The sequence below is a fragment of the Artibeus jamaicensis genome, unplaced genomic scaffold (assembly GCF_021234435.1).
Source record: "Artibeus jamaicensis isolate MK-2021 breed Jamaican fruit bat unplaced genomic scaffold, CSHL_Jam_final scaffold_916, whole genome shotgun sequence".
Classification (NCBI taxonomy): Eukaryota; Metazoa; Chordata; class Mammalia; order Chiroptera; family Phyllostomidae; genus Artibeus; species Artibeus jamaicensis.
The window spans coordinates 34,511,076-34,538,483 of record NW_026522059.1 but is presented as its reverse complement, the minus strand read 5'-3'; the positions used below and the strand labels follow the sequence as shown (position 1 = coordinate 34,538,483).

The following is a 27,408-nucleotide window of genomic DNA, read 5'->3' as shown; positions in this document are numbered from 1 at the left end:
TCTTGACTATTGATTTAGTAGCTTTGTCGCAGATAAAATTAATTATGCACCAACAGTGGGCCCTGCTAACTAGAGTACATGCCGGGATCAGCTGCATTAATGTAAGTGTAGTGATCTGCCGGAGGAAAATTCTGTGGCCCCACCAGCGTCTGTGCTATGAGATCACATTTCCTGTCTCACACAAGGTGCCATGTTTTCAGCGACAGGTACTTGTAAAACTGAGAATGACTAGGACGGTGAGGGATCTGAATATTATGTCCTGAGACAATCGGTTAAGGAAGAATGGAGCAAATTTGGGGGGGGGGGATATAACAGCAATCTTCAAAATTTTAAGAGGTTGTTACATGGAAGAGAGGAGGGGGGATAAGACTGTTTTTATGGCTGCTTTGGGAAGAATTGGGTAGAAGTTTCAGAGAACCTAAACTTAAAAAAATAAAAATTCCAAACAAGATAAAAAAGCTTCCCATTACTGTGTCCTGAGGAAGATATATGATGCCCATTTGTGTTTTATATGATGTCCTAGGTGACTTATAAAAGTCCATCTGGATTATAAGACACGATAATTCTCTGGGTCATGGGGCCATGAGAAATCACTTTGTAGCAATGGTGTCTTTCAATCTATGGCAATATGCCCATTGCAAGGAACAAAATTTACAAGCTTAAAAATACCAGCAGAACTTTATTCTATATATAATTGTTGAAGTAATGTTAGTTTTAAATTTACCAAATGGTTGTCTCTAAAGTCTTTCCTCAGGGACTGCCCATAACCACAGAGAGTTACTGATGAAGCCGTGTGGGTGCTGTTCCTGGATGCTCGCAGTTTCTGAAACCCCTGAGAGCAGCACACCATTTAGAGTAGCCTCCCAAGGCATCCCGAAGTCTCACTTCAAACACCGCCTTGTCAGAGAGGTCTTCCCTAATGACGCAGTCTAGCCCCGAGTTACTTTCCATTCCTTGATCCTATTTTCTTTCCTGTATATGTAGCACTTGGCACTAACAGAAATTATTTGTGTACTTATTTGTTGTCCGTCTCATTTCCCAATGTATAAATACTACAAGAAAGGGAATTGGTGTGTCTTTTTTATTGTAGTATTCAGAATAGTACCGGACACATGGTAGACATATGAAGAAGGGACCCCCCCACAATTGGAATTATCTTCTGAAGGTGGGCCCCTGGTAGTACAGGCTTCCCCTGCTAGGTGGATGTCCTAGGAACCCATCTGTATCAGTGTACCTGCTGGCGTTTTTGTGAGAAGCTGCATTCAGCCTCAGTGAGGTTTTTAAAGACTCTTTGAACCCATTTACCTGTTTCATGATGAGTGATTTAAAAGTGCACCTGCCCACCAGCATTCAGCGGTCAGTAGTTTTTGACCAAAGATGGCATAAGCCCTATGTCCCACCCTCCTATTTGCCTGATCTTACCCCAGGTGACCTTTTTTGTTTCCCCGGCTGAAAAATGTCCTTAAATGGGAACATTTTGCTGATGTGGAAGAGGTGAAACAATAACAATAACAACAACAATGGCAGGGGCAGTGAAAGGCATCAGGATTGACCAGTTCAAAACTGTTGTGAGCAGTGGGAAAAAACATCTCCATAGGTGTATTGCATCAGATGGAGAGTGCTTTGAAAGGTGACTGAAGTTTAGACATGTAAGGATAAACACACAAGTTTTATAAATAAATCCCAGTTTGGGGGGATCCCCTTATATAAAAATATTATTGAGTTATTGAAACTTTTAGATTGGGTCTTGAGGTATTTTTCAAAGGGAAGTTTTTCACTCCTTGCCATGGCGTCTGTGGACCTTTCTGTATAATTTATGTAGTCCAGGCTGAAGCTCTGACATATTGGTCATGGTGACAGAGCATAACCACCTGGTCTTTAAGATACTTTTGTAAATCTCAAGGTCATCAATGAATTTTTTTTTTAGTTATCCTATGAAGAATAATCCCAGTTTCAGGTACTTCATCTTAGTTTTAACCTTGAAATCCTTTACATTTTAAAAAGAGATTATCAGTTGCAACTGCTTCATCTTTCACGTCATATTCTTGGTTGTCGGGCTCAGAGCTCCACGTGGTAGCCTTTTCTAAGGCCTGCTTGAGTGAGGTGGGTGCGGTACATGAACGGCTCGCATGAGATGGACGGCACTCTGACCATTTCATCTAAGGTGTCATGTGCTGTGCTTGAGTGTGATATTGTTATGTTACAGAATTACATGCTTACGACTTTGTAATGAAAGATTTTATAATAAAAGGGCGTTATTTGTGACAGGCCTATATATGCATATATGTGTGTGCCCGTGAGTATTTTTAATCCCTTCACCTTCTCTCATCCAGCCTCCCAATGCTTCTCCCCCTGACAGCTGTCAGTCTGTTCCATGTGTCTGTGCCTCTGTTTCCATTTTGTTTGTCAGTTTATTTTAGATTCCATATATAAGTGAGATCCTATGGTAATTGTATTTCTCTGACTAGCTTATTTCACTTAGCATAATAATCTCCAGGTCCATCCATGCTGTCAAAAAAGGTAAGATATCCTGCTTTTTCACAACTATGTAGTATTTGTGTAAATGCACCACAGCTTTTTATCCACTCATCTACTGATGGACATTGTGCTGTTTCCAGATCTTGGCTACTGTAAATAAAGCTGCAATAGACATAGAGCTGCATATATACTTTCAAATTAGTGTTTTGGGTTTTTAAAAATATATTCCCAGAAGTAGGATTGCTGGGTCATAAGACAGTTCCATTTTTAATTTTTTGAGAGAGATTGGCACAGTGACTAATTTCCAAAGTTGCTGCACCAGACTGTATTCCCACCAACAGTGCACATAGGTTCCCTTTTCTCCACATCCTTGCCAGCACTTGTTGGTTGATTTATTGATGATAGCTATTCTGACAGGTGTGAGGTGATCTCTCATTGTGGTTTTAATTTGCATCTCTCTGATGATCAGTGACATTAAGCACCTTTTCATACGTCTGTTGCCCATCTGTGTGTCCTCTTTGGAGAAGTGTCTATTTGGATCCTTTGCCCATTTTTTAATTGGGTTGTCTTCTTGGTGTTAAATTTTTTAAGTTCTTTATATGTTTTGGAAATCAACCTCTTATCAAATGTATAATTGGAAAATATGTTCTCCCATTCAGTAGGTTGCCTTTTCATTTTGTTGATGGTTTCTTTTGCTGTGCAAAGGCTTTTTGATTTGACATGGTCTCAATTTGTTTATTTTCCTTTGTTTTCCTAGCTAAGGAGATATATTAGCAAAAATATTGCTATGAGAAATGTCTAAGACTTTACTGCCTGTATTTTCTTTTAAAATTTTAATGGTTTTATGGCTTACATTTAAGTCTTTAATCCATTTTGAGATTATTTTTCTGTATGGTGTAATTTACTGGTCTAGTTTTATTTTTTCTTATTAATTTGTTTAACCATTTATTCATTCATTTTGTTTTTGCTCTCTCACTGTTACTGTGTGAGTGCTTTTCAGGTAAATATATCTTACATGTCTTATTCGCCTCTTTATATTCAACACTTAGAACTAACTAGTGGCTCATAGTAGTCATACAATGCATATTTTTAAATGAATATTGAGTCACCTGCTTCCTTAGAGATGGTTATATGGGCAGTTTAGACTGTATTTTTTCATCATTTATTTGTGGATATATTTATAAGCCTTAAAAATTAAATAAAACGGCTATTGATAGTCAACCTTGTTTATATCTTGTGATTTTCTTTGACATACTGTGATATCAAATTACTGTATTATCTTATATCTGAGTCATGTCCTTAGATTCTGTAAAACGCAATGACAAAAATAAAACTCATACATGAGCAATGAGGGCATAGCATACGAAATGAGCATTATACAATCTGTACCCTCAAGAATACCTGGAAAGCATGGATGGTGTGTGAAATTACAAGTGATATTTCCTGTTGTCTATTTACTTTTAAAAAATACATATTGCCATTAACAAAATTGACAAAAACAAAAAAACTGGCAACTACTTAAAATTACATATTGCCATCTTTTTGTTGGAGACAATTCACGTATCTCTCCTGCCTCCCCACATCTTGTAAGAAGTACTGACTGCCTTTGTTCTGGACTCACTCTTCCAGGATATTTACGTAGCAGAGAACTTTGGGAATTAGAGATGGTGTCTCCCTGTAGGGCAAAGAGCGGCCACGGATAGTTAATGCTCACTATAGCAGACTCGGTTTCCTTAACTCATGTTTTCTTTTCTGTAATACTACCCACTGCACATCCCTGCACTGCTGGTACAAAAATAGCAATAATCTGGGCAGTGCTGTGGCTGTGGATAATAAATTGGCCTTTGCCTCTTTCCCAGGGGTCTCATGCTTTCTACCATCATCTACAAAAGGTGGCAAGTTAACTGTTATTTTGGAAGTTGGGTAAAACCTCAGAGCAGATAAAATGTTTCCCGACATTTTTGTGTTCCTCACCAGTAGCACAACAATTTTGTTGACCTCCTAGCACTGGCAAAGTGCTACAGATTTTTTTTTTACTAAATTTAGGAAAAAGAATGAAATCTACCTCCTTTTTGAAAAAGATTTCACTGTGGTAGGCAAATAATGGCCCTCCAAAATGCCCAATCCTAAGCCCCTTAATCTGTGAGTATGTTCGGTTCCATGGCATGGGGGAATCAAGCACACAGATGGAATTGAAGTGAATACTTAGCTGACCTTGAGATGGAGAGATTGTTCTGGAGTATCTGGGTGAGCCAGTTGTTATTATGAGGATCTTAAGTGTGGACGAAAACATCAGGGCGCTGCGATTTGAGGAAGAGTCCCAGTTGTTGCTGGCTGCGAAGATGAAAGGGCGAGCTAGAACCACAGCAGCGGGAAGCCTCTGGGGCTGGACAAGGCAAAGAATTCTGTTGTCCCCTCAGGAGACGTGGCCCTGCTGGCACCTTGGTTTAAGGTCAGTGAGACCCATTTCTGATATCTGATCTCCGGAACTGGAGATAATAAGTTTGTGTTGTTTCAAGCCATGAAGTGCGTGGTAATTTGTTACCATAGGCAACAGGAAATGAGTACAGTCACAAACTCTGGATTAAGTGTTGTCATAAGAATAGCTGCATGAATATAAACATGACTTGAAGATATTGCAATTTTGATTTCAGACTACATAATAAAAATTGCGATAAAGAAAATTGTAATCTCTTTGCTATTGGAAGGTCTTGTCTTCAACTTGTAAAAAGCACACCACCTGTGAAGTACAGTAAAACAAGATATATTTTAACTTCACCTTTACAAAAGAATAAGGACCATACTCCAAGGTACATGGTCCTTTGTTTCCGGGACAATGGTAAATCTCAGAGGAAAGCATGTATGGAAGTAAAACCTTTCCCATGAATTCTAAGGGCAAGGAATTTCATTGTAGATACATCTATGTCTACTTTATATTAATTTAAATCATTAACATCCATCCACTCCAAATACCACTTGGTATTTACATATAAATGTAATTGCCTAAATTTTTTTCTTAATAATTTTTCTTGTGTTATATAAACTTATTTATTTGTCAAAGCTTCCATGTTTCCTTTTACCTTTTAATGTTAAAATTCTGGAGTATGAAGTTGGTCAGGAAATCTGAATGGCAAATTATGTTTTGGAGTAAAAAAAAGACCTTGTATCTCAGAAGGTACATTTTGATTTCAAATCCAAGAAAAAATACCATGTTTTAGAGAGCAATCCTGTATCATGGACTTATCAGAGGGTCCAAGAGCATCTTTCTAACCCTCTTATATGCAACACTTCCTACATGTAACCAATGCATCCTTGGTAGGACAGGTGCATAGGGGCAGATCTTCCTGCCCTACCTACCATACCTTGTCAGTAGTTTCTCGTGAATTTTGTGATCACACAGTGATGTTAAAGCCCTCCCCCTCCCTCTGACTCTATACTGGTAATAGAGAAATCTTAGTTGTCTAAATGAAAAAGCTCCTTTGAGAATAGGATGACAGGGGGACCTCATATTTTTGACTATATATCTGATTTTAGGAGATCAACACCTTTGTTGATTTTTTAATGGTTTTGAGTCTATGGGTCACAATGCTAGGACACTCTTGAATTGCTCAAGTGAGTTATAAGTGAATCATTAATTGTGGTTTTGAATATTCTTGGAATGGTTTGTAATACAATTTTAGTGAAGTACTTTAATTGAAAATTAAATTGTCCTTTAATTAACATAAGGTGTTTGAACATGATGAGCTCAAATGAACTTTATAAAAATCATTTTAGGCACATGTGAAAAATTTGTATGATCATGTTGAAGTGTGAGGTCACATGGATTGCAGCAAAGGGGCCCAATTACCTTCTGTTTTTATCCTTTGAAGGTAGATAATGTATGAGTCCATTAATCTCTATATGTTTGCAGCTGACAACACTAAATCTGGGAAACAACCTTTTAGAAGAAGTTCCAGAAGAGATGAAGTACCTTACCTCCCTGAAGAAGCTCCATTTGTTTGGAAATAGAATTAAGAGATTTGCACCTGGAGCATGTGGTACGTTAGTCAAAGAAAAGCAGTATTATAGTATCAAACTTAATCCCCTCATTATGTTTAACAATCTGGAACTAAAGTGAGAAAGGAATTGCACATGATTTTCTTTTTTTTTTTTTGGAGATATTTACATATTACTCAAAGAAATTTTAGGGACTTTTTTCGACTATTGTATTATACATTTTTTTACATGCAGATCTAAGAAACTAAGTAAGCATTAGTATAAGTGGATTTTCCCCTTTTCAGAATCAGGGTATACTTAGACTCTTAAATCTATGGGATCTTCCTTCATGCCAGAATGAAAACTAGTTGAAAATCAAATCAAGAAAATCTTTCCACAGCTCTCCTTTTTTTTTACGCTTTTTATTCTATCTCAGATACTAAGTCACAATCTTTGCTCAAGATTTAGGTTTAAATTAATTGGTGGAGAATTTTAAAGAAAAGATAGGACATCCAATTAGTGGTATTCTTTTTGTGTGTTTCCTTTAGACCTATGTTTTTCTTGCCATTCAATATGAAACTCTACCTGTTTAATTAATATAGGTGGAGTGGGTTTAAGGACAGAACATACGACCAAGAAATTCAGGTGAATTTTATAGCTCCATTAACTCATATAAGGTACTTTATCACTCTGTGTCTTTGTCCCCAGTAGTAAAACTAAAGATATATTATACAGTTTACAAGGTTCTGTGAACTTTCGAGACCTGGGTACTATATATAATCATTGTCATAATCAAGCAGCTTTTATTAAGGGTATTATTGCATGGGGCACTAAATTAGGGGTATATTTGGCAAATAGCACTAAGAGACTCTAGTACCATCTATTTAAAGTACTTTTCAATCATATATCATATATCTTAGAGAAATATTTTTACTCAAAAAATGTGACAAACACGTATCAATGCTTATGCACATTACAGACACAAAGCCATAGATTGAGCATTCAACTCTAATTTACTTGGGAAGAGTTCACCGAAGAAAAAATTCAGGGCCTGGAAACAAGTAGACAATTTTATTTTATGAACTATACTGAGAGAACACATTTCAGTAAAATCTGATATCTATAAATGGTATTAAGCAACCTAATTAGTTCTAATTTGGAGTTCTAAAAAGTTTTTTCTCTTGTTGTCCTTAAATGTAAGGTTTATAAACTATGTGTCATCTGCGTGCAGTGTCCTGAATGTCTTCAGTTTCTGAACATCTTAATTTGGAGCTGTTAAAATTGGAAAATCTCATGGGATCGACATAAACTATGTTCTGTGTCAGGTCACGATTGCCCAGCTGCAGAAACAGTTTGACGTCAGGGAGTTGAGCACTGCCCAGCATGTATTACATAGTCCTGTGAATGGGTCCCCTGGCCCCAGACCAGAGCAGACTGAACCAGGGGTAGATATGTGTCCTGAGCTGGGTCAGTCATACGCTCTTTGTTGGGAGTTCTGATACAATCTAAAACAGTTTAATTAGTTTGAGCTAATCACGTGAACTAAGACAGTGGTTATACACTGGTGGCCCATGGGCTGAATTCAGTTCACAAATAGGTTAGTTCTGTTTTGTCTACTTTCTTTTAAGTCCTTGCCTGAAGATAAGTTTATTAATTTTGAGAGAGAGATCAATTGGAGTGAGAAACACTGATCAATTGCTTTCCATACACAACCCAGATGGGTATCAAATCTGCAAGCTATGTATGTGCCCTGACTGGGGATCGAACCCTCAACATTTAAGTATATGGGACAATGTGCCAACAACCAATTGAGCCACCCAACCAGCACTGTTTGCTTTTTTTAAAGTTTGACTTTAGTGCCAAGATTTGCAGATTAAGAGAATTCATATAAAAATCTGGATTCCTGGCTGTTTTTGTCTGTTTTTTTTTAAAGAAAGGTTAGGCACCACAGGATTCACACTAGCATACGACAGCACTTGCTAGGAGCTGGCCGAGTGGCTGCTCCCTGTTGGCCAAGGCGTGTGCTCTCCAGCTCCGCACACTCGGGCCAGGTGCACTCCCACGAGGCCCACTGCTGTATTTCCAGTCGTCTTCTTGATTCCTGCAGCCATTTCAGTTTGAGAACTGTTTATCCTCTCTGCAAATGTTTAAAAGCAGGAGTTGTAGGAGGGCTATGAACATGTGGATAATTAGAGAAAATCTATTCAAAAGAGAAGGAATTGGAGAGGGAGAGAGAACATGAATATGAAGCTGAGAGAAGCTGTAATGAGAAAGGAAACTATGTCTTGCATTCTCTGTGCTGCAGAGATTCTCAGAGAACATATAATCTACAGGCTTTGAGGAGCTCAGGGTGGGGAAGACAATTAGCCTGGAGAATGGCCCAGACCATGGCCTGGGCTCCTTGGACATCACAACCTGGAATAGTGGTTCGGAAGTATCTGAAGCCCTAGAGACCCTAAGCATGAGCATTTTTGTGTCTACCAGGAGTGATCATATACAAAACCAATACATATATCAGCCTATAATTACATAACATCTATACTTATTGTTTGTTTATATAATAAAGTATATTTGTATTAATATGGCTTCTTGCCAGCACCACTGCTGTGGTCAGAGGGCCCGGTGTGTGCAGCAGTGGGGGCAGTGGGCCTGTGCAGCCCATGTCCTGGCTCACGGCAGAGTCTAAAGAGAAGCCCAATAGGGAGAAGCCCAATGGGAAGAAGCCTGATACAAAGAAGAGGGTATATCTGGAGCAGGAATACACCAAGTCTGAAATCACCAACTTCAAGTTCAAGCAGCTAGTGGTGCTGCCCTGGGAGACTGAGATTGCAATGAGCCACAGCATTTCTCCACCCTGTCATCCTGCGGTACAGCACCATCTCAGAACTCTGCAAAGGAGAGGTGTGCTAGATGATGGCTGCATGCAACACCTAGTACTAGTGGTACAAAGAGCAGGGGAAGAAGATCAAGTGCACAGTCCCCAGTACACTGGCTTAGTCTTGAGCTCCATGCAGAAGCTGGTGAATGATGAGGACATGTTCTCTATGAAATACAATCAAGAATTCCCAAGTTCCTTTGAGTCTCTTGTGAAGATCTGCAAGTACCTATTACGTGTCCCAGTGCAAAACTACTCATCCTACTCCAGGGAGAACCTGGCCCTGGAGCTGCAGACACTTGAGAACACACTCAGTGTGCAGTTCATCCTCATCACCAGGGAGTCCATCCTGCTGAGCTTTTAAAAGACTGCCATTGTGGACAGTCTCATAGAGGTGCCGTGTGCAGCAGGGAACAGGGCACAGAAGCACGGGCAGGAGAGGTGAGCCCCGAGAAGGGACGGGTGTGCACATGTGCAGGGAGATGGTGCCGTGTGTGCCTGCGTTGGTTTGCCTGGGAGCGCACATGCTGGGCCTGTCAGAGCTGAGTGTGGGCTTCACAGATGCTGGTGGGCATGGGGTGTTCGATTTCCCGCTGCAGGTTTAGTTGGGATGGATGTCACCATAAAGAGCCTTTGGACTTCATTCATTTGCTCAGTACATGTTTATGTTACTGCCGTTCAGAGTTGTTGTTTTTTAAAGTCTGTGTTCTGGTGCCCTTTGCAGTACCTTTGTGGTTCCAGTTTGTGGTAGCTTAGCTGCACCTTTTGTCCCCAGGCACCATGATGCAGCGTTGTAAATTTATGATAAATTTAGCGCTTTTGTGTAAGCTACTTTTAAAGGTTATTGGTTACCAGTGACCCAGAGAGCCTTGGCTAAGGCCAAAAATCAGAAAGAAAACAAAGTTAACAGAAAAGTGGCTAAAAATGATTTTCAAATGTACAGCTAAAGTGACTAAAATTATTTTCTGACAGATGGCTTACAAAATTTGACCCTGCTTAATCTGAATAATAATCAGCTCACATGGATTCCTGAAGATATCAGCAGGTAATTTTGTTCATAGTGAGACTTAGTGAACGCCCCTCCCCCAAATCCTCCAGCTCACCGGAGCCATCTGAAAACCTATGCCCAGCCTCAAGCCCTAGTGGGATTTGAACATATAGCAAAGAGGCACCTAAAGGACAGAGGCAAGCTGCTAATTTTAAGCAGATGTTTCCTTAAGCAGTGTGGTGTGGTAGTCCAAGTGTAAAAGTCGGAGGTTGGAAACATAAAGTTCCAAAGTTCATTGTGATATGGATCTCCCAAGTCTGTGGTTCTTGGAGCTTGCTCCACTACAGAATCAGTGATATTAAATTTTATTTCATGTGAGTATTGTAAGTCATTTTCAGCTTGGTAGGAAAGGTATTATAAAAGCAAAAGATTTAAGGTCAAGATGTCATCTGCATTTTTTAAAATCCCACATTTTATTATCATTAACAGGAAGAGCAAAAAAAAAATACCATTTCTCCTTCCTGCACATCTGTGCAGATGGGCTGCCTTTGCAGCACCTTTCTGGAGCCAGCTGATGGCCTCGTGCTTCCGCAGGCAGGCCACCGGCTTGGGCTTTGCTTCCTGCAGATGGAGAGAAAACCTTCCTCCAGTTTACTTTGGAGACTCTTTATTGCTGTTGAGCAGACACAGACATATTATAGAATTAAGAGCATCCAGATATTTAAAATAGGACACAAAGCTATGAACATCCTTAAACAAAAGGTTTTCTGTAGCATCTAAAGTCTATTCTATTTTCCTGCCACCACTAATGTATGTAAAAAAATAAAGTCTATTCTAATTCAGTTATCCATATTGCTAGAAAAAGTATTGTTTCCCAGATAGATTTTTACAAAGAAAGTAGTGTTTGAAGTCAGAGCTGCTAGGAAAAAATTTTGAAGTAATTTAATTTTTTGAGATGAGGAATATTCATAGCAATGAAAACACCAATAGTAGTCTGCTTGCTTTTTCACCTATTCAATTGATTGATGTACTGGCATAATAAAAAAGGGATACCTTGGAAGACCTAATGAACTAGGTTCAGGTTCATGTATTTGTATAACTGGCCACCAGCCTTATGACTCAGAGTGAGTAATTTATCCTATACCATAGCTTTCTCAACTCCAAAGGGAGAATTTTTGAGTAGGTGAACTTCCAAATCTTTGCAGTTATGTTATAATTTCACAATTTATTATGCTCTGTTTGGGGTACGAAATAAAATATTAAATGGACTGTATAAATCTATGGTGCTATGTTAGAAAAGTGAATAAAAACCTTCACTGGAAAAAGGATTAGAAAATGTATAGCTCTGCACCATTTTACCGGTAATTCTGGATTGTCTGTATTCTAGCCGTGCCTTAGATGTAAGCTGCATGGTTAGCTTCCCATCAGTGATTCCATCTTCTGATCTTAGGAGGAAAGTTTCGTCACGTTCCTATACCTTGGTATTTTCATCTGCAAAATGAGGACTATAATGATGCCTATTTCACAGGGCTGTTTTGGTGGTTAAATATGATAACCCGTCAACGACATTCAGGGTTGAGTCTGGGACATAGTAAATGATGAAAGGATGTTAGCTATTATTATTATTGGCTATTTTTATTCTTTTTGTATCCCCAAATTCAAACGTCAATTTTTCAAAAATGTTTGTGGCATACATCATATATCATGTCTGTAATTATAGATTCAGATTTTTTTAATGTTTTCTTGTGGTCCAATGGTATTTTCTATCCTTATTTTATAACTTTATGTAATCTGCTTCGGACCATGGCACATAAATAAAGCAGAATTTGTGTTTGATCCATCTTTGTATCTTCCACAGGGACCAAGTGATTCTCACAAATGTTTGGTACAAGATATATAATCTGTAACTATACTTATATCTATACCCACATATGTTTATATCTATATGTAAATTTGTGCATGTGTGAATATATATGTGTAAGTATATGCATATATCCTACTTTGTTCAATATATATACACACCCTACTTTGTGGAAATATGTGTGTGCATATATGTATATGTATATATACACATGCATGTATACACACATGCACACTTACATATAGATGTGTGTACATACACACACATATCCTACTTTGCTCCCTGGCTTCCTCTTCAATATAGTGAATGTATACTCACAAGTAATAAAAATAGGATTTTCTTTCTTTAAAATTTAGGTTTTGATTATATAAAATTCTTTTAATGTAAGCCATATGAATATAAAATATCTTCAAAAGTTTGATGATCACAAAGATTTTTTTATGTTCCAGTGATTCACCATAGTTGTGAACACTGGACTGAAATGTGTACAAACACTGCTTTGTACGGGCTCGGATGAGCTGCACAAACCAGGTCTGTACAGTAGCTTTTCTTATTTTTGTGAGTTTCATTCCTATGCTTTATTTTTTTAGATTAAAAAATCTTACATATTTGAGTATAAATTATAACCAGCTATCCAGTATTCCTAGAGAACTTTGTTTTCTTATGAAACTTTCTGAACTTCAACTTAACTACAATCAGCTCATTTGCATACCTGAAGAAATTAAGTTCATGAAGATGCTCCAGAAGCTTTTTTTGGTCAGGAACAGCATTGAAGTTTTGCCAGAGGTAAGCGAAACAGGCAACAAAATTTTATTTTGTTGGGGAACAACTCTCATCACAACACAATTGGGAAGGGTTATAGAATAGATTTGGGCATCTGAGTGCAGACCATCATCTGCTTTCCCTGTGATTAGATGTAGTCGGTCCCCAAGTTCCTGTGACAAAGGAGGGTTGTAATTTGGTTTATTTCTCTTAGCTAGGGCTGCCAGGTTTAATAAACACAAGTACAGGCTAACTCACTTCAACTTGAATTTCAGTTAAGTAATGAGTAATTTTCCAGTATAAGTATGTTCCAAATACTAATATGAGACATAACTTATATTAAAAATATTCTTTATGTGAAATTTAAATTTAAGTGAACCTCCTATATGTTATCTGGCAGCCCTATATACTGGGTAAGTATAAGTGCATATTGGTTTTGGAATTTGTGCTAGATGTCTCTCATTTTTCTTCATATCCACTCTTTATCATTTTTCAACCTACTTTGCATCTGGAGGACTCACCTATATTGGCATCACTGAGCTCTTGTGTCCTCTGGCTTGTTCTTGGACATGGCCAATGAGAGGCACTAGCAGGATATAAAAGGATGGGCGAAGAGTGAGCATCAGATGGCATTCCCCCGGTACCCCACCTGATGGGGTGCTATGAGTTTCCTGTACACTTTTTTGGAAAACCATAGCTAATGTAGGGTAATCCTCATATGGACCATTACCACTGGCTCTTTCAGCCTAAGGTGTTTAAAAATAAAAAACCTTTCTGCTGTTGGGAACTTTTGGGAACTTTATGGGATTAGGGAACTATGTTTTGTGGCTTAGGTTTTCCTAAACACTGTCAAGCTTTTATAAGTAGTGATTTTACTAAACTCTCCTCAAATTTCCCAGTTGGAGAGTAGTGTTTCCTGTTAGGAACCTGCCATTGGGTTTACCTTCATTCCTTATGCAAGTTAGAATTAATTTGGTAGGAGGAATGCGTGTTATAGAATAAACTGAGAGATATAAAAGCAGATCAATTCCTAATATTTCATTCTTCTTACAACAGAATATTCCCTTTAAAAATTTTGTGCATACTATAATGCAATATATGAAAATATACTAAGATGTAGGCTATAAATAAGTAAATTTCAAAATTTTTATTCTTAAATTCTTTAAAAATCCTAATTTCTATAAACAAGTAAAAAATATCTTCAAATTATGTAATAAATCTATTAAAAGTATAACTCCTTTATTTGAGGGAAAAGTTTTAACAGCAGAAATATGATCATTATCTTGTTTTTTAGTGTTTATTACAACTTTATGAGGTAGCTCTTTTTATTATACCCATTTTAGAATAAGGAACAGAGATTATGTGACTTGAACACAATTTGCAAAGGTCAGAGAAGGTACTCAAATACATTCTTTTCTAACTTAAAAGGACTTTTTCTACAATTTACAAATCCCAAAAAGTTTAGACTTTAAAAAAATTGAATGCTAATAAGCCCTACCCTGAATTATTATGTGAGGAATGCCTATGATCACCTATGTCCTGGTGCATTTAATATGATTCCGTTTATCATTTTTTGTTTGCATTATAAGTAATAAAGCATCACAGAAAATATTCATTTGTTCCAGTAATGACAAAATTATAAGTCATTTGCTGGTACATTATAAGTTATGTGTATGTCTGCACATGTATGTGGATGTATATGTCCATCCAGCCATATTGTGCTTGTAGATAGGTAGAAACCCTAACAGATTTTTCTTTTTAAGGAAAGGGTTCTGTGAGTGCAGTGCTAAGCAAAAGGGAGAAAAGAAATGAACATTGTGGAATTGTCAATACAGACAACTTTCTAAGATTTTGTCTGTTTCTCAAAGATTCTTTCTATTTTAATGATAGTAATGTCTACCAACTGGTCACTCTGTATTGGGCCCTTTAGTAAGCACTTTAGTAACTCTTTCAACTCATTCAATGATCATCAAAGTAGGAGCTTCCATTAGCATTTCCATGTTACACATGGAGAATTGAAGTACAAAGAGACTGAGATATTTAACCAAAGTTACACAGTAAATGTCAGAGGTGAGATTTGAACCTTCAAATAGCGCGACTCTTGGCCACCATGATACATTGACTTTGTACGGTCAAAGGAAATGGAAAACTCAAAGAATCTAGTAATCCAGGACATAGTAATCTCCTTGGGGAGGGTGTACTGAAGAATTGATCAGGTAATTAGAAAAGATGGTCAACACCATCAAGTTCAAATTTAGAAGAAACATTTATTATTCTATATACTTTATAGATTTTTAAGAATCTCTCTCTTTTGTTGTCTTACACAGGGATTTTGTGATCTTACAAACCTAAGAGTCCTTAATATAGCTGGAAATATTATTCAGATATTTCCACAAGGAGTAAGTAGAATCTACTTCTATTATAATTGAAAAATAATTTTGTTTATGCTTCTGGGATTAAGAAAATATGGACAGCCAGTATAACCTGTAATAATTGGAATCTTGAATTATACAAATGACTCAACTAATTTTTTTCCTAGAATTTCAAGACTTTTTCTTTCCCATTCCTTTCTTTGTGTTCTGTGTCTGCTGAACTTGTTTGAACTAAGTGAACTCTGCTATCATAAACATTTTAATGTATTTGTTATGGTTGGTGTTTTTTGTTGTTATATACTGCTTCTGGTCACCTCAGACTTTTTGAAAATATTGTTTTCCAGAGCATACATTTTTATTCCTTTTAAAGAATCCGGAGGTGACACTTCTGTTAGTTGAAGACATGAACAATGAAAAATGCACTTTTTCTTCCACTTGGAAGTGAACTTTGACTTTGTTGAGAAGCAGGTGGTCTGGACAAATTCTATCTTTTGCGAAAGAAGTGGCAGTTTTTCATATCACATTTTTATATCCTAGTGAATGCTTCTACGTGCAAGGTAATAACGAGAGGCCCATCAGCCTAGAAGGTATTCAATAAATAGTTGTTGATCCATTAATTACTTTTTCTGATTTATCAACTCCAAATTGAGATTTTAGTCTATTTTTGACCCTTAGATCCTTTGCATGTGGTTTTCCAATTCTCCAAGCTCTATTATTGAAGAGGCTTCTTTTTCTCCATTGTATGTTTTTGGCTTTTTTTTTTCTGTCAAAAATTAGTTGTCAATATATATATGGGCTTACTTTTGGGCTCTCAATTCTGTTCCATTGTTCTATGTGTCTGTTTTTCTGTCATACCATTCTGATTTAATTATTGCAGCTTTGTAGTGTAATTTAAAGCCAGGGAGTATGATACCTTTGGCTTATGTTTTCTCCTCAAGATTGCTTTGGCAATTCAGGGTCTTCTGTGTTTTTGTACAAATTTGATTAACTTTTTGGTGATTTCTGTCTTTAATAATTTGAATATTTAATTCCACTCTCTCTTATCACATAGGGCTTCTGCTAAAAAATCTGATGATAATCTAATGGTATTTCTTTTGCTGGTTACTGTTTTTTTCCCTCTGGCTGCCTTAAGAATTCTTCTTTGTGTTAATTTTTCAGTTTCAACATAATATGCATTTATGAATGCTATTTTTGGATTGAGATCATTAGGTGTTCTGTTAGCTTCTTAGATTTGAGGATCCAGATTTTTCCATGGGTTTGGAAAGTGCTTCTTGATTATTTGTTTAAGTTCTATTTCCTTTTTAATTTTAGAAATAAATAAAATTATAGAAACCATTTTAATACTTTTTTGCCTTGGATTCCAAGTAGTTCAGAACAAAATAAATTACCAGTTTAGAATTATCTTATTCTGTCTATTTCAGCTCTAATTTGTTGGCCTTAATTTATAGTTTTTTTTATTATAAACTACCTAATGTTCTTGGAAGATAATTTAGATTATATTAAAATGCAAACCAAAACAAAAATAAAAACTTAAGCCCTTACTGAGAAAGTATTCCAAAGACTCCCAAAGCTTTCTATATAAAATTACAGAGTATTTCAGAACATTTTATTTGTAGTCAGCAGTGATGGCAGCAGGGAGGACAATCAATTTTCTCATTATTCCTAGTATTTCTGTTAGATGAGCATCAAAGTAATTTATAGAAAACTGCCTGCTATTCTATACATTTACCTTTCTCTTAATTTCTTCTTCTAGTGCCCAGGTACAGAAAATAATACTGTAGTGTACAGAGAAGGCATAATGGTTAGATAGGTATAAGTATTAGTGACATTAAAGGCAGAAGTTTCTAGAAGATAATAAGGGAAAAAATCAATTCTGTGTGAAGAAGACAGCTACCCAGAAGTTTTAGAAAACTAGGCCCAGAAAATAATATATTTACTTGTTAGGAGCAATTGGTTTTTCTTCAGGAAATTATGGCAAATATTTACATGGACTAGAGTTTGATGATTAGAAGCAGAACCAACAAGGATAGGCAAAAGCCACGTAAGAGGGGTACTCTTCGGTCTGATACACTCAAGACTGTTAGTCAGAGTTTCATCTACCTGGGTCATAGATACTTGCTGGAAACAGTAGTATGCCAAGGGGAATATGTAAAAGTTGTTATATGAAAATGAACAATGATAACTAATTCTCTGAAAAGTATGTGATTGGTTCTGTGGTAAGCACTTTCAAGTATCATCTTCTTTAGTCCTCATTATTGCTCTTTGCTAGGTACTATTACTGTTCCCAATTTACAGATGAGAAAACTGAGGGGTGGGGAAAAGATTAAGATACCTCCTTGCTCAACATTGTATATTAGAGTGAAAATGTCAACTCAGATCACTTCAAAACCAAGTCAAACGTAGTTACTAGTAGTACTTTTAGAAATATACCGTGCCTGATTATTGTGTATTATTTCTGATTGTTTGTGATGATTGTATGTTCTTTAAATTGTTGTGGAGGCCTTGGACAAGTTTAACTACCCAGGTAAAAGCCTGATCTCTGAACCTTCTTCCCCCTGCTGGGTAGCTCCTGTGTTCCAATGGGTTCTGGCTTACTTTAGAATAGTGAGGTCAGGCCTCCTGGAAATGTGGTTTTAGAACTAAAATCACAGGTTTATTTGAGAGGAGTTGAGCTTAGTAGTTGACTTTGGAAGCTTTTGCTGGAACTGACTTTATAACTTGTAATTAAGAGAACAGTTGGTAGTATCTGGAGACCCCCACTCCCCTCGGCCCACAAAAGGAAACCCTAATGTTACTTTTGAGAGGAAGAAAGGATATTGGGGTTGTATTTTATGATACCATATCTGAGAGTCTGTGACTGGCATTTTTGGATTAAAGGGGAACTTCAAAGAAATTGCAAGTAAGGCTTTCTAGGAAGATATGTTAAAGAGAGATCAGAGCTATAAATCAAGGAAATAATTCCAAATAGAAGACACTGAGTTTGTAGAAGGCTTAGATGAGTGAACTATGCAATCAGTGCAAAGCAACCAACTCAGGTGGGGAGATACTAGGTAGCATTGAGGAAAGCTTGTGTGTGTCACTGTGGGGAGACTAAGCTTTCTAATATTAGAGTTCTTTGTTTTAGAGTATAAAAGTTTGCTTATTTCACTTTCTTATGCTTGCAGCTAGGGACTTGGTGCAATTCTATTAAAATAATTTGATGGCTAGATTTTCCAGGTGTTTAGGCCTGAGACTTCTTGCATGCAAATGTCTCCCAAGGAAGACAGCTGCATCAAGTCATTCACACAACTCTGATGAACACATGTAGTTAAAAGCAATCCATTTCTATGTAATATTGGTTACATTGATATTTCTTCTTTATTTTTTTGCATTAATGGAAGAAATATGATGGGTGAGAACAGCAGACAGGCCTGGAGTCAGACAAACTTGGGCTTGAATTCTGGCTCTGACACTTACATTTGATTTCTTATGATTCTTGCAGATAACAGCCCATTGCAAGAGATCCCTGAATTTGCCATAGAAGAAGACAGGTTTTTCTTGGTGGAATTACAAGTTAGCTTTCCAAGGGAAATGTGGTGAGTCAAATTTTGGCAGTGACTTCCTTTTTAGGTCGTAATAGAATGTGGAGAAGCTAGTGTGCGATCTTCACTGGAGGCAGCATTGTGTAATTAAAGACAGGAACTTTTGTGCAATGTATTTGAATTCCAGCTTTGCAACTTCCTAGTTGTGTGACTATGCAGAGGTTTCCTGGAGCCTTGAACTTCAGTTCTTTTATCTAAAAAAAATGGATGTTAACACAATGATGCTGGCTGCTGTCATAATTGAACTAGCAAATATAAATCACCAGAAACATAGCTAGTGCTTTACACATCATGTTAACCCTGATTCCCATCTCCAGCTCTCACCATCAGAGTAGAGCATGTTTCCACACCCCGTACACACTAGGACAGGGGTGTGCAACCGCCACCATGATAGCAAGGCTGAGAGAAGTTGTGCTAGAAGGTGTAATGATTGCTTCCTCTCCAACTTCTTTCCCTAAGTTATTTCTTACATACCTGGGATCACCTTGGGGTAATCTGACCCAGACTGTGAAAGAATAAATGGTGAGGAAATAATAAATGGAAAAGAATCTATAAATGCCTGAGGAGTATTGTTGGAGAACTAATTAATATTATCATTTTTTAACTTTATGGCAGGAAGAGTAATTATGGTTCATATCATTGGATGAAAGATATACTCTGAAAATCAAAAACACATAACATAAAATGAACATGTGGCTATGTGTAACTTTAGAGTGGAAGAGGCTACTCTATGAAATTATTTGACAGCACTCCCATGTAGTTTTTATGCAGGTATTTATTGCTTTAAAGTGCAGGTTCTGCTGAACATCCCCTGGAGAGTAACACATAGTCCAGTACTGACTGTCCTCATATAACAAAGAACAAAGGAGCTTATGCTTTCTTGAAGTAAGCTGAGAAGCTTACTGCCAAAGAAGCACTGTCTTTCTCTTTTTCTTTTTTTTTTAAGTTTATTGGGGTGACATTGGTTAGTTATCTAGGTTTCAGGTATACAGTTATATACTACACTATCTGTATATTGTGTTGCATGTTCACCAGTCCCAGTCAAGTCCCCTTCCATCACCATTTACTGCCGCTCTCTCCACCTTTACTGTCTGGTAATCACTGTACTGTTTGTGTCTGTGAGGGTTTTTTTTCTTAATCCCTTTAACTTTTTCACCTAGGCCCACAACCACCCTCCCTTCTGACAGAAGTCAGTCTGTTCTCTATGAGTCTGTTTTTAATTTGTTTGCTGGTTTATTTTGTTCACTTGCCACATGAGTGAAATTATATAGCACTTGTCTTTCTCTGACTGGCTTATTTCACTTAGCAAAACTTTCTCCAGGTCCATCTGTACTGTTGCAAAGGGTAAGATTTCTTTCTTTTTTATGACGTAGTAGTATTCCATTGTGTAAATGTACCCCAGCTTTTTTAGCCACTTATACACTAATGGGCACTTGGGATACTTCGAAATCTTGGTTATTGGAAATAATACAGCAATGAACGTGAGGGTGCATATATTCTTTCAAATTAGTGTGTCAGGTTTCTTCTGATACAGTGCCAGAAGTGGAATCACTGGGTCACAAAGAAGATCCATTTTTAATCTTTGGAGGTAACTCCATACTGTTTTCTACAGTGGCTTCAGCAATCTGCATTCCTACCAACAGTGTATAAAGGCTCACTTTTTAAATAAAACTTTTAAAATTACAATTGTCCCACTATTTCCTCATTTCCTCTCCCTTACTACTCTCCTCATTCTCCTTCATTCAGTTCCCACCCTGTTGTCCTTTACCATGAGTCCTTTATACATGTTCCTGGACTAGACACTTCCCCTATTTCCCCCATTTTTCCTCTCCCCCTTCCCCTCTGGTCACTATCAGTTTGTTCTGCTTTTATTCACATCCTTGCCAACACTTGTTTGTTGATTTGTTGATGATAGGCATTCTGACAGGTATGAGGTGATATCTCATTGTGGTTCTAATTTGTATTTCTCTCATGATTAGTGACATTGAGTATCTTTCATATGTCTATTGACCATCTGTGTGTCCTCTTTTAAGTGTCTATTCAAGTCTTTCACCCATTTTTTAAATTGGGTTGTTTGTATTTTTGCTTTTGAGTTTTGTAAGTTCTTTATTAATTTTGGATATTAATCCCAAATCATATGTATCATTGGTGAATATGTTCACCCATTCGGTTGGCTGTGTTTTCATTTTTTATTGTTTCTTTTGTTGTGCAAAAACATTTTAGTGTGATGTAGTCCCATTTGTTTCTCTTTTGTTTCACTTGCCTGAAGAGGTATATCAGAAAAAATACTGCTAATGAGAAATATTTGAGATATTACTGTTTATATTTTTTCTAGAATTTTTATTATTTTGAATCTTACATTTCAGTATTTAATACATAGAAGATGGTCTACTTTCATTTTTTGGACATATCTGTCCAGTTTTTTCAACACCATTTATTGAGTAGATTATTTTACCCTATTGTATGTTTTTATCTCCTTTGTTGAATATTAATTGACCATAACAGCATGGGTTTATTTCTGGGATCTCTATCCTGTTCCATTGATCTATATATCTGTTTTTATGTAACTACTATGCTGTTTTGAATACTATGAACTTGGAGTATGTTTGATATCAGGTAGCATGATACCTTAACTTTGTTCTTCTTAAGATTGCTGAAGTTATTTAGGGTCTTTTGTGGTTTCGTATAAATTTTGGTAATATTTATTCTAGATCTGTAAAATATACCATTGGTATCTTAATAGGGATTGCATAGATTCTATAAATGGATTTGGTAGTATGGACATTTTAATGATCTCGATTCTTAAAATGTCATTGATTTCTGAATATTTACCTTATATTCTGCTACTATGCCTAATTCATTGATTAGGTCAAGTAGTTTTGGTGGGGCCTTAAAGGGTTTTCTATGGACAATATCATGTTGTCTGAGAATAATGACAATTTTACTTCCTCTTTTCCAATTTGGTGCCTTTTATTTCTCCTTCTTGTCTGATCACCGTGGCTAGGTCTTCTGGTACTATGTTGACTAAGAGTGGTTAAAGAGAACATCCTTGTCTTGTTCCCAGTCTTAATGGAATTGCTTTTAGTTTTTGCCCACTGAGCATGATATTGGCAGTAGGTTTTTCATAGAAGACCTTTATTGTGTTGAGGTATACTCCCTCTTATTCCAACTTTGGTGAGTGTTTTTATCATAAATGGGTGCTGGATTTTATCAAATGCTTTTTCTGCATCTATTGATATGATCATGTAATTTTTGTCTCATTTTGTGTATGTGATATATCACATTTATTGATTTGTGAATACTGTACCATCCTTGCACCTCTAGAATAAATCCCACTTGATCATGGTGTATGATCCTTTTTATGTGTTGCTGGATCTGATTTGCTAATATTTTGTTGAGGATTTTAGCATCTATGTTCATCAGAGATATTGGCCTGCAATTTTCTTTCTTCATTGTATCTTTACCTGACTTTGGAATTAGGATAATACTGGACTCATAAGAAAAGTATAGACGTCTTTTCTCTTCTTGAATTTTTTGGGATGATTTGAGACTGATAGGTGTTAGTTCTTTTCTGAATGATTGGTAAAATTTGCCTGTGAAGCTGCTTGGTCTAGGGCTTTTGTGTGCTGGGAGTTTTTTTAATACTGCTTCAATTTCATTAGTCGTTATCAGCTTTTTCAGGTTTTCTGCATCTTCCTGATTCAGTTTTGGAAGATTGCGTATTTCTAGAAATGTATCTATTTCTCTCAGGCTGTCCATTGTCTTGGTATAGAATTGTTTGTATTAATTTCTTACAATCATTTGTATTTCTGTGGTATCAATTATTTCTCCTCTTTTATTTATAACTTTATTTATTTGGGTTCTCACCTTTTGTGTGTGATGAGTCTTAAGATGAAAAAAGTTTTAAGAAGATAGAAAGGACACAATGGGAGATTTGATGTTCGTGATAAGACAAAAGAGAAAAATTTGTGGGAAACATGAGATGGGGTTCAAATGTTAGAATTTAATGATTGTGGGATGTCCAGCTGGAAATGTCCAGTAGGCCAGCAAATATTTGACAGCATTACTCAGAGAGTTGCTTTGTAAAGGTGGTTGATGCAAACAATTTAGATTCCAAGATACACAAATCCTCAATTTTAATGTGCTTTGCCAGTCTTCACCTCAGCAAACCACCTGCTCAGTCATGTCTAGGTCTTAACATAAGCCTCACTCACTCTGAACTTGAAGAATTAGAGCCCACTATGTCCATTTTCCCCGGTGTCCTCTGTGTTCCAGGTCCTTATTGCTTTATAGCCATATATGAATAGCCATATATTGCTTTATAGTTATTTTCTTTTAGATCCCTGAGATTAATGCCCCTCTGTTTCTCCTTTTTCTTCTAGTCCATTAACCTTTGTACCAGGTGGGTACTGAAAATATCAGAGGGAATACTTTGTAAGCGTATGATTGTCTAATGCTTATTCTGTACACCTGAAACAAAATTACATTGAAATGTAAACTAGAATTGAAAAAAAATAATAATATTTTTAAAAAGAAAAAAATCTTTGTACTCCTATTTCTTTTTTTAAATCTAGTCTAGACCATAAAAGACCCCATTCAAATCAGTTAGTTTTTAGTACATACGACATGTTCATTTCCTTGCTTTCTCACATATCCATTCTCCAGATTCTTGGCGTTGGATCTGGACTGCTGGATGCTAAAGGGAAGCATGCTATATATGGACAGGGTCCAACACAAATGTGTGGATTCTAGTGGGTCCCTCAGCACCTCTGTACAATATTTTTGCTTGCTCCTGATCAGGTCCTCTTATAAAATCTATGGAATATTTAAATTTGTATTATCTTCTTCATGCATTTTTCCCTTATCAACCATCCAATCCCTTACCTTCAAACTTATCCATTACTGCTTCTACACCTCCTTTCTTCTGGTCACACAGAACATAATTGGAAGATGTTAATAGTCAAAGATAATTTTGTATTCTTTATCTGATCATAACTTTCAAGTATTCCTCTTTTCACTTTTACATTAATCTCTTTATGTTGACACTTACCTTCTACATGCTTAAATCTTCATCCTAAAAAATTAAAGCTCTCATTTGAACCTACATTTCCCTCAAGCTGCCAACCCTCTCTCCAGAAGAGATGGGGGAATGTTTACATATGTCAGTAGATGTTTATGATCTTGTGCCTTTAAACCAGGATTTTCCAACTTCAATAGTATTTCAGGCTGAGACATTCTTTGTTGTAGAAGGTTGGTCTGTGCATTGTAGGGTATTTAGTAGCATCCCTGGTCTTTACTAGCTAAATAATGTCCCTGCCTTGCCCATTTGTGTTAGCCAAAAATGTCTGTAGATCTATTTTGGACCAGAGGGGAAAACTTTGTTCCAGTTGAAATTAAACACATAACAGTGGTTGTTTGAGCAGGCATGTTAAAAGAGACTCTGAAAAGCTGTACCATTTTATTTATAGAGGATAATGTAGCTGATCATACTACCAGAGTGAGGACAATTAAGAAGCTGGTCTGATAGGAAACCCAGTAGTGCATATAGAGAGAAGGTATGAAAAAATGTTGCTCTGGGGAATATTCCGAGTAGACATTGAGAGGCTTTGTGACTTTAGGTTATTGAAAGGTAGCTGCTGTAAATTTAATTAATTATTATTATATTAAGATGAATTCTTTCTGATACATTTTATGTAATATGTTAGCAAGCTTGACAACTCATTACCACTCTTGATAGATGATTAGTGGCAGGATTTGAAGAAAGAGAGACGTGACCCTTAAAGAGAAAGGTATGCCTTTTGAACCATGGTCAAATTTGAAATGATGTTTGTGTGTGTTAAGGATATTCACATATACCAAGATGTTCAAATTTCTATCCATTTGGAGAAAAAAGAACTGTGAGTTTAGGTATGAATTATGCAATGTTGTTCTTTATGACAGAAGGTTTCCATTAAGCACAAGATGTGCCCTTTTCATCTCAGCATACCCAGCGCTGACTCTGGGCTACCGTCCAACTCTCCAGGTTGCTCCCTGTGGATGGGTAACATGAGGAACTGAACTAAGAAAGTCAGAATGTCTGTTGTGATACTGTGAGAAAAGGTGATTCCAACATGGTCTTGAGCTCTATGTTTTAAAATCTTGTCCATGTTATAGAAATTTCTTGAGACTTTTGGGGTCGATACATGACACCTGGGAAAGATGTTTCAAATCAATTATTTTTAATTTGTGAAGTGCTTGTTATGTTTCAAACCTGGGGATGAAATCAGGGAAATATCTCTAATTGTCTCATAATAGCAGTATAATGGTGCCAGCTCATCCTGGCTCACAAGAGCTGATTTTGTATATCTCTCCCCAACTCTGTGTTCGGTGACTGGAATCAACGATGGTAAGAATATTTACACTGTGAAATCTACCTTGGCCAGTGTGACCCAGTTGGCATGGGCGTCATCCCATAAGTTAAGGGTCGAGGGTTCAATTCCCAGTCAGGGGTCTGATCCCGGGTCTGATCTTCGGTCCAAGATGTAGTATCCTGATTTGTAGTATCCTGGGTGTGTACTGGAGGCAACCAATTGATGTTTCTCTCTCTCTCTCTCTCTCTCTCTCTCTCTCCCCTTCTCCCTTCCTTTCTTTTATCCTCAGGTGAGGATAAAAATCAAATTTAAAAGAAAAGAGTGTTTACACCATGAAGTCAAAACAACTCCACAAATTGAGATTTTGTGTTTTTTATTTTCAGAAAACTGTTTTGCCCGAAGATAGGTCTTATTTTCTCCATTTCACAGCTGAAACTAAAACTCAGAAAAGTAGTTCCCTAAATGAATTTTACTTTGAAAATGACATGAGTTCTTGGGAAGCAAGGCATAATATAAATATAAGAGAATTTATTTTTCTACTCAAATAACTGACTCCAGTTGAATTCATGTTTTCTTCATAGAAAAGTGAAAATTCTCATGAATTGCATGTTTTCCCTTTTAAAAAAATTTTCACTGTACACAACGTGTTATAATGAGAACATACTAATGTTTCTCTTACCTTCTTCACTGAACATAAAATGGATTATAAGATAGTCTTTAAGACCTGGATTTTAGTGTATATTAGAATGCTATTTTTCATCATACTTGGTTTTCTAACAAATATATTATTTGCAAAATATTTCTAGCATTTCATTAATTAACCTCTGTTCTATTTACTAATAAGTCCTGGGATCTTGAAAAAGTTTTCTCAGCTGTGTAGTGTAAGGAATGTCACCAGCGACCTCTAAGGTCATTGCCATTTTTGCCAGCATGGAGATTCTTATGCTTCTAACTACTAGAATATGTCCTGCTATAAAAATACTATTGCAGAATATATCCTAAATAAAGCATTTAAAATATACCTTTATTGAATGTATAGCCTCAGAAGTGAAGTTTGTTATTTTGTTGTGAAACAAAGTTTTTATTTTGTTTTCAAAGTTTCAGGATATGAATCTGAGGGAATTCTACTGTGAGGAAAACCCACTGTTCCTGAAGCAGCCTGTCAGGGCTGTGATAAAGCAGGATGTCTGGAGTCTGCAGGTAAGACCTTCTGCTAAAGCCGTGATCTAAGTTTTAAAGAGGTTTCTTTTAAAACATTCCAACCTCATCAGCAAGGGATGGATGTCACTCTAGTCTATTGGCAATGTGAGTCCTAGACATAATCTCTTTGACTTGCTTATAGAATCCAATGTCTTTCTACCTGATTTCCAGAGTGACTAAATTCAGAGAAATAGAAACATTTTGTTGTATGGAAAGAGTAGAATTTGTTTTCACTATCACCTTTCAAGTATGTTGTCGTATCATTTAAGAATATATTTAATTTGTTCTCGCTGGGGTCTTTGCCCTTCCCACTCACCTCCCTGCCCTCTTTTTAAGAATTTTAAAAATTAATTTATTTGGACGACATTGGTTAAAATAAAATGTGGGTGACATTGATTAAAGTAAAATCATATAGGTTTCAGGTATACAATTCTATAATACGTCCTCTATATATTGCATTGTGTGTTCATCTACCAATGTCTAGCCTCCTTCCATCACCATTTATCCCCCTTTACCCTTTTGTACTTTCTCTCCTCCCCCTTTCCCTCTCGTAATCACCATATTGTTGTCTTTTGAATTTTCTTTTTCTTTGCCTATCCCTTTTTCACTTCACCCCATTCCTATTGGATGAATGATTATGATCCAGAAATCATATTCACTTTAGTCAAAGAACTTGGTGATATTAAAAGAAGAAATAGGAAGCCCTGGCTGGGTAACTGAGTTGGTTAGAGCATCATCCTGATACACCAAGGTTGTGGGTTCAATCACTGGTCAGAGCACATATAGGGGTCAACCAATGAATACATAGATCAGTGGAACAACAAATTGATGTTTCTCTCTCTTTCTCTTCACCTTGCTCTCTCTTTCTGAACTCAATAAATAAATTTTTTAAATAAAAATAATAAAAAAGGAATTGGAAAGCATATTAGGGGACTCTCTTTGTGGGTCTTTTGGTAATAGACAAGC

At 36.7% G+C, this 27,408-nt stretch overlaps 1 protein-coding gene and 1 pseudogene across 2 annotated transcripts in view; both read left to right on the top strand.

Annotated features, from left to right (window-relative positions):
* Positions 1-27,408, top strand: part of LRRC69 (leucine rich repeat containing 69) — a 46,267-nt gene that overhangs the window by 4,169 nt on the left and 14,690 nt on the right. The window contains exons 2-6 of one of the 2 annotated variants that reach the window (XM_037140385.2): positions 6,389-6,515; positions 10,301-10,373; positions 12,768-12,963; positions 15,267-15,338; positions 26,341-26,442. In XM_037140385.2, the coding sequence (XP_036996280.2) occupies positions 6,389-6,515; positions 10,301-10,373; positions 12,768-12,963; positions 15,267-15,338; positions 26,341-26,442 (570 nt within the window). The remainder of the gene's footprint in view (positions 1-6,388; positions 6,516-10,300; positions 10,374-12,767; positions 12,964-15,266; positions 15,339-26,340; positions 26,443-27,408) is intronic. The other variant, XM_053661097.1, reaches the window with a different exon arrangement.
* On the top strand, positions 9,114-9,692 carry LOC119045619 (MOB kinase activator 2-like; annotated as a pseudogene).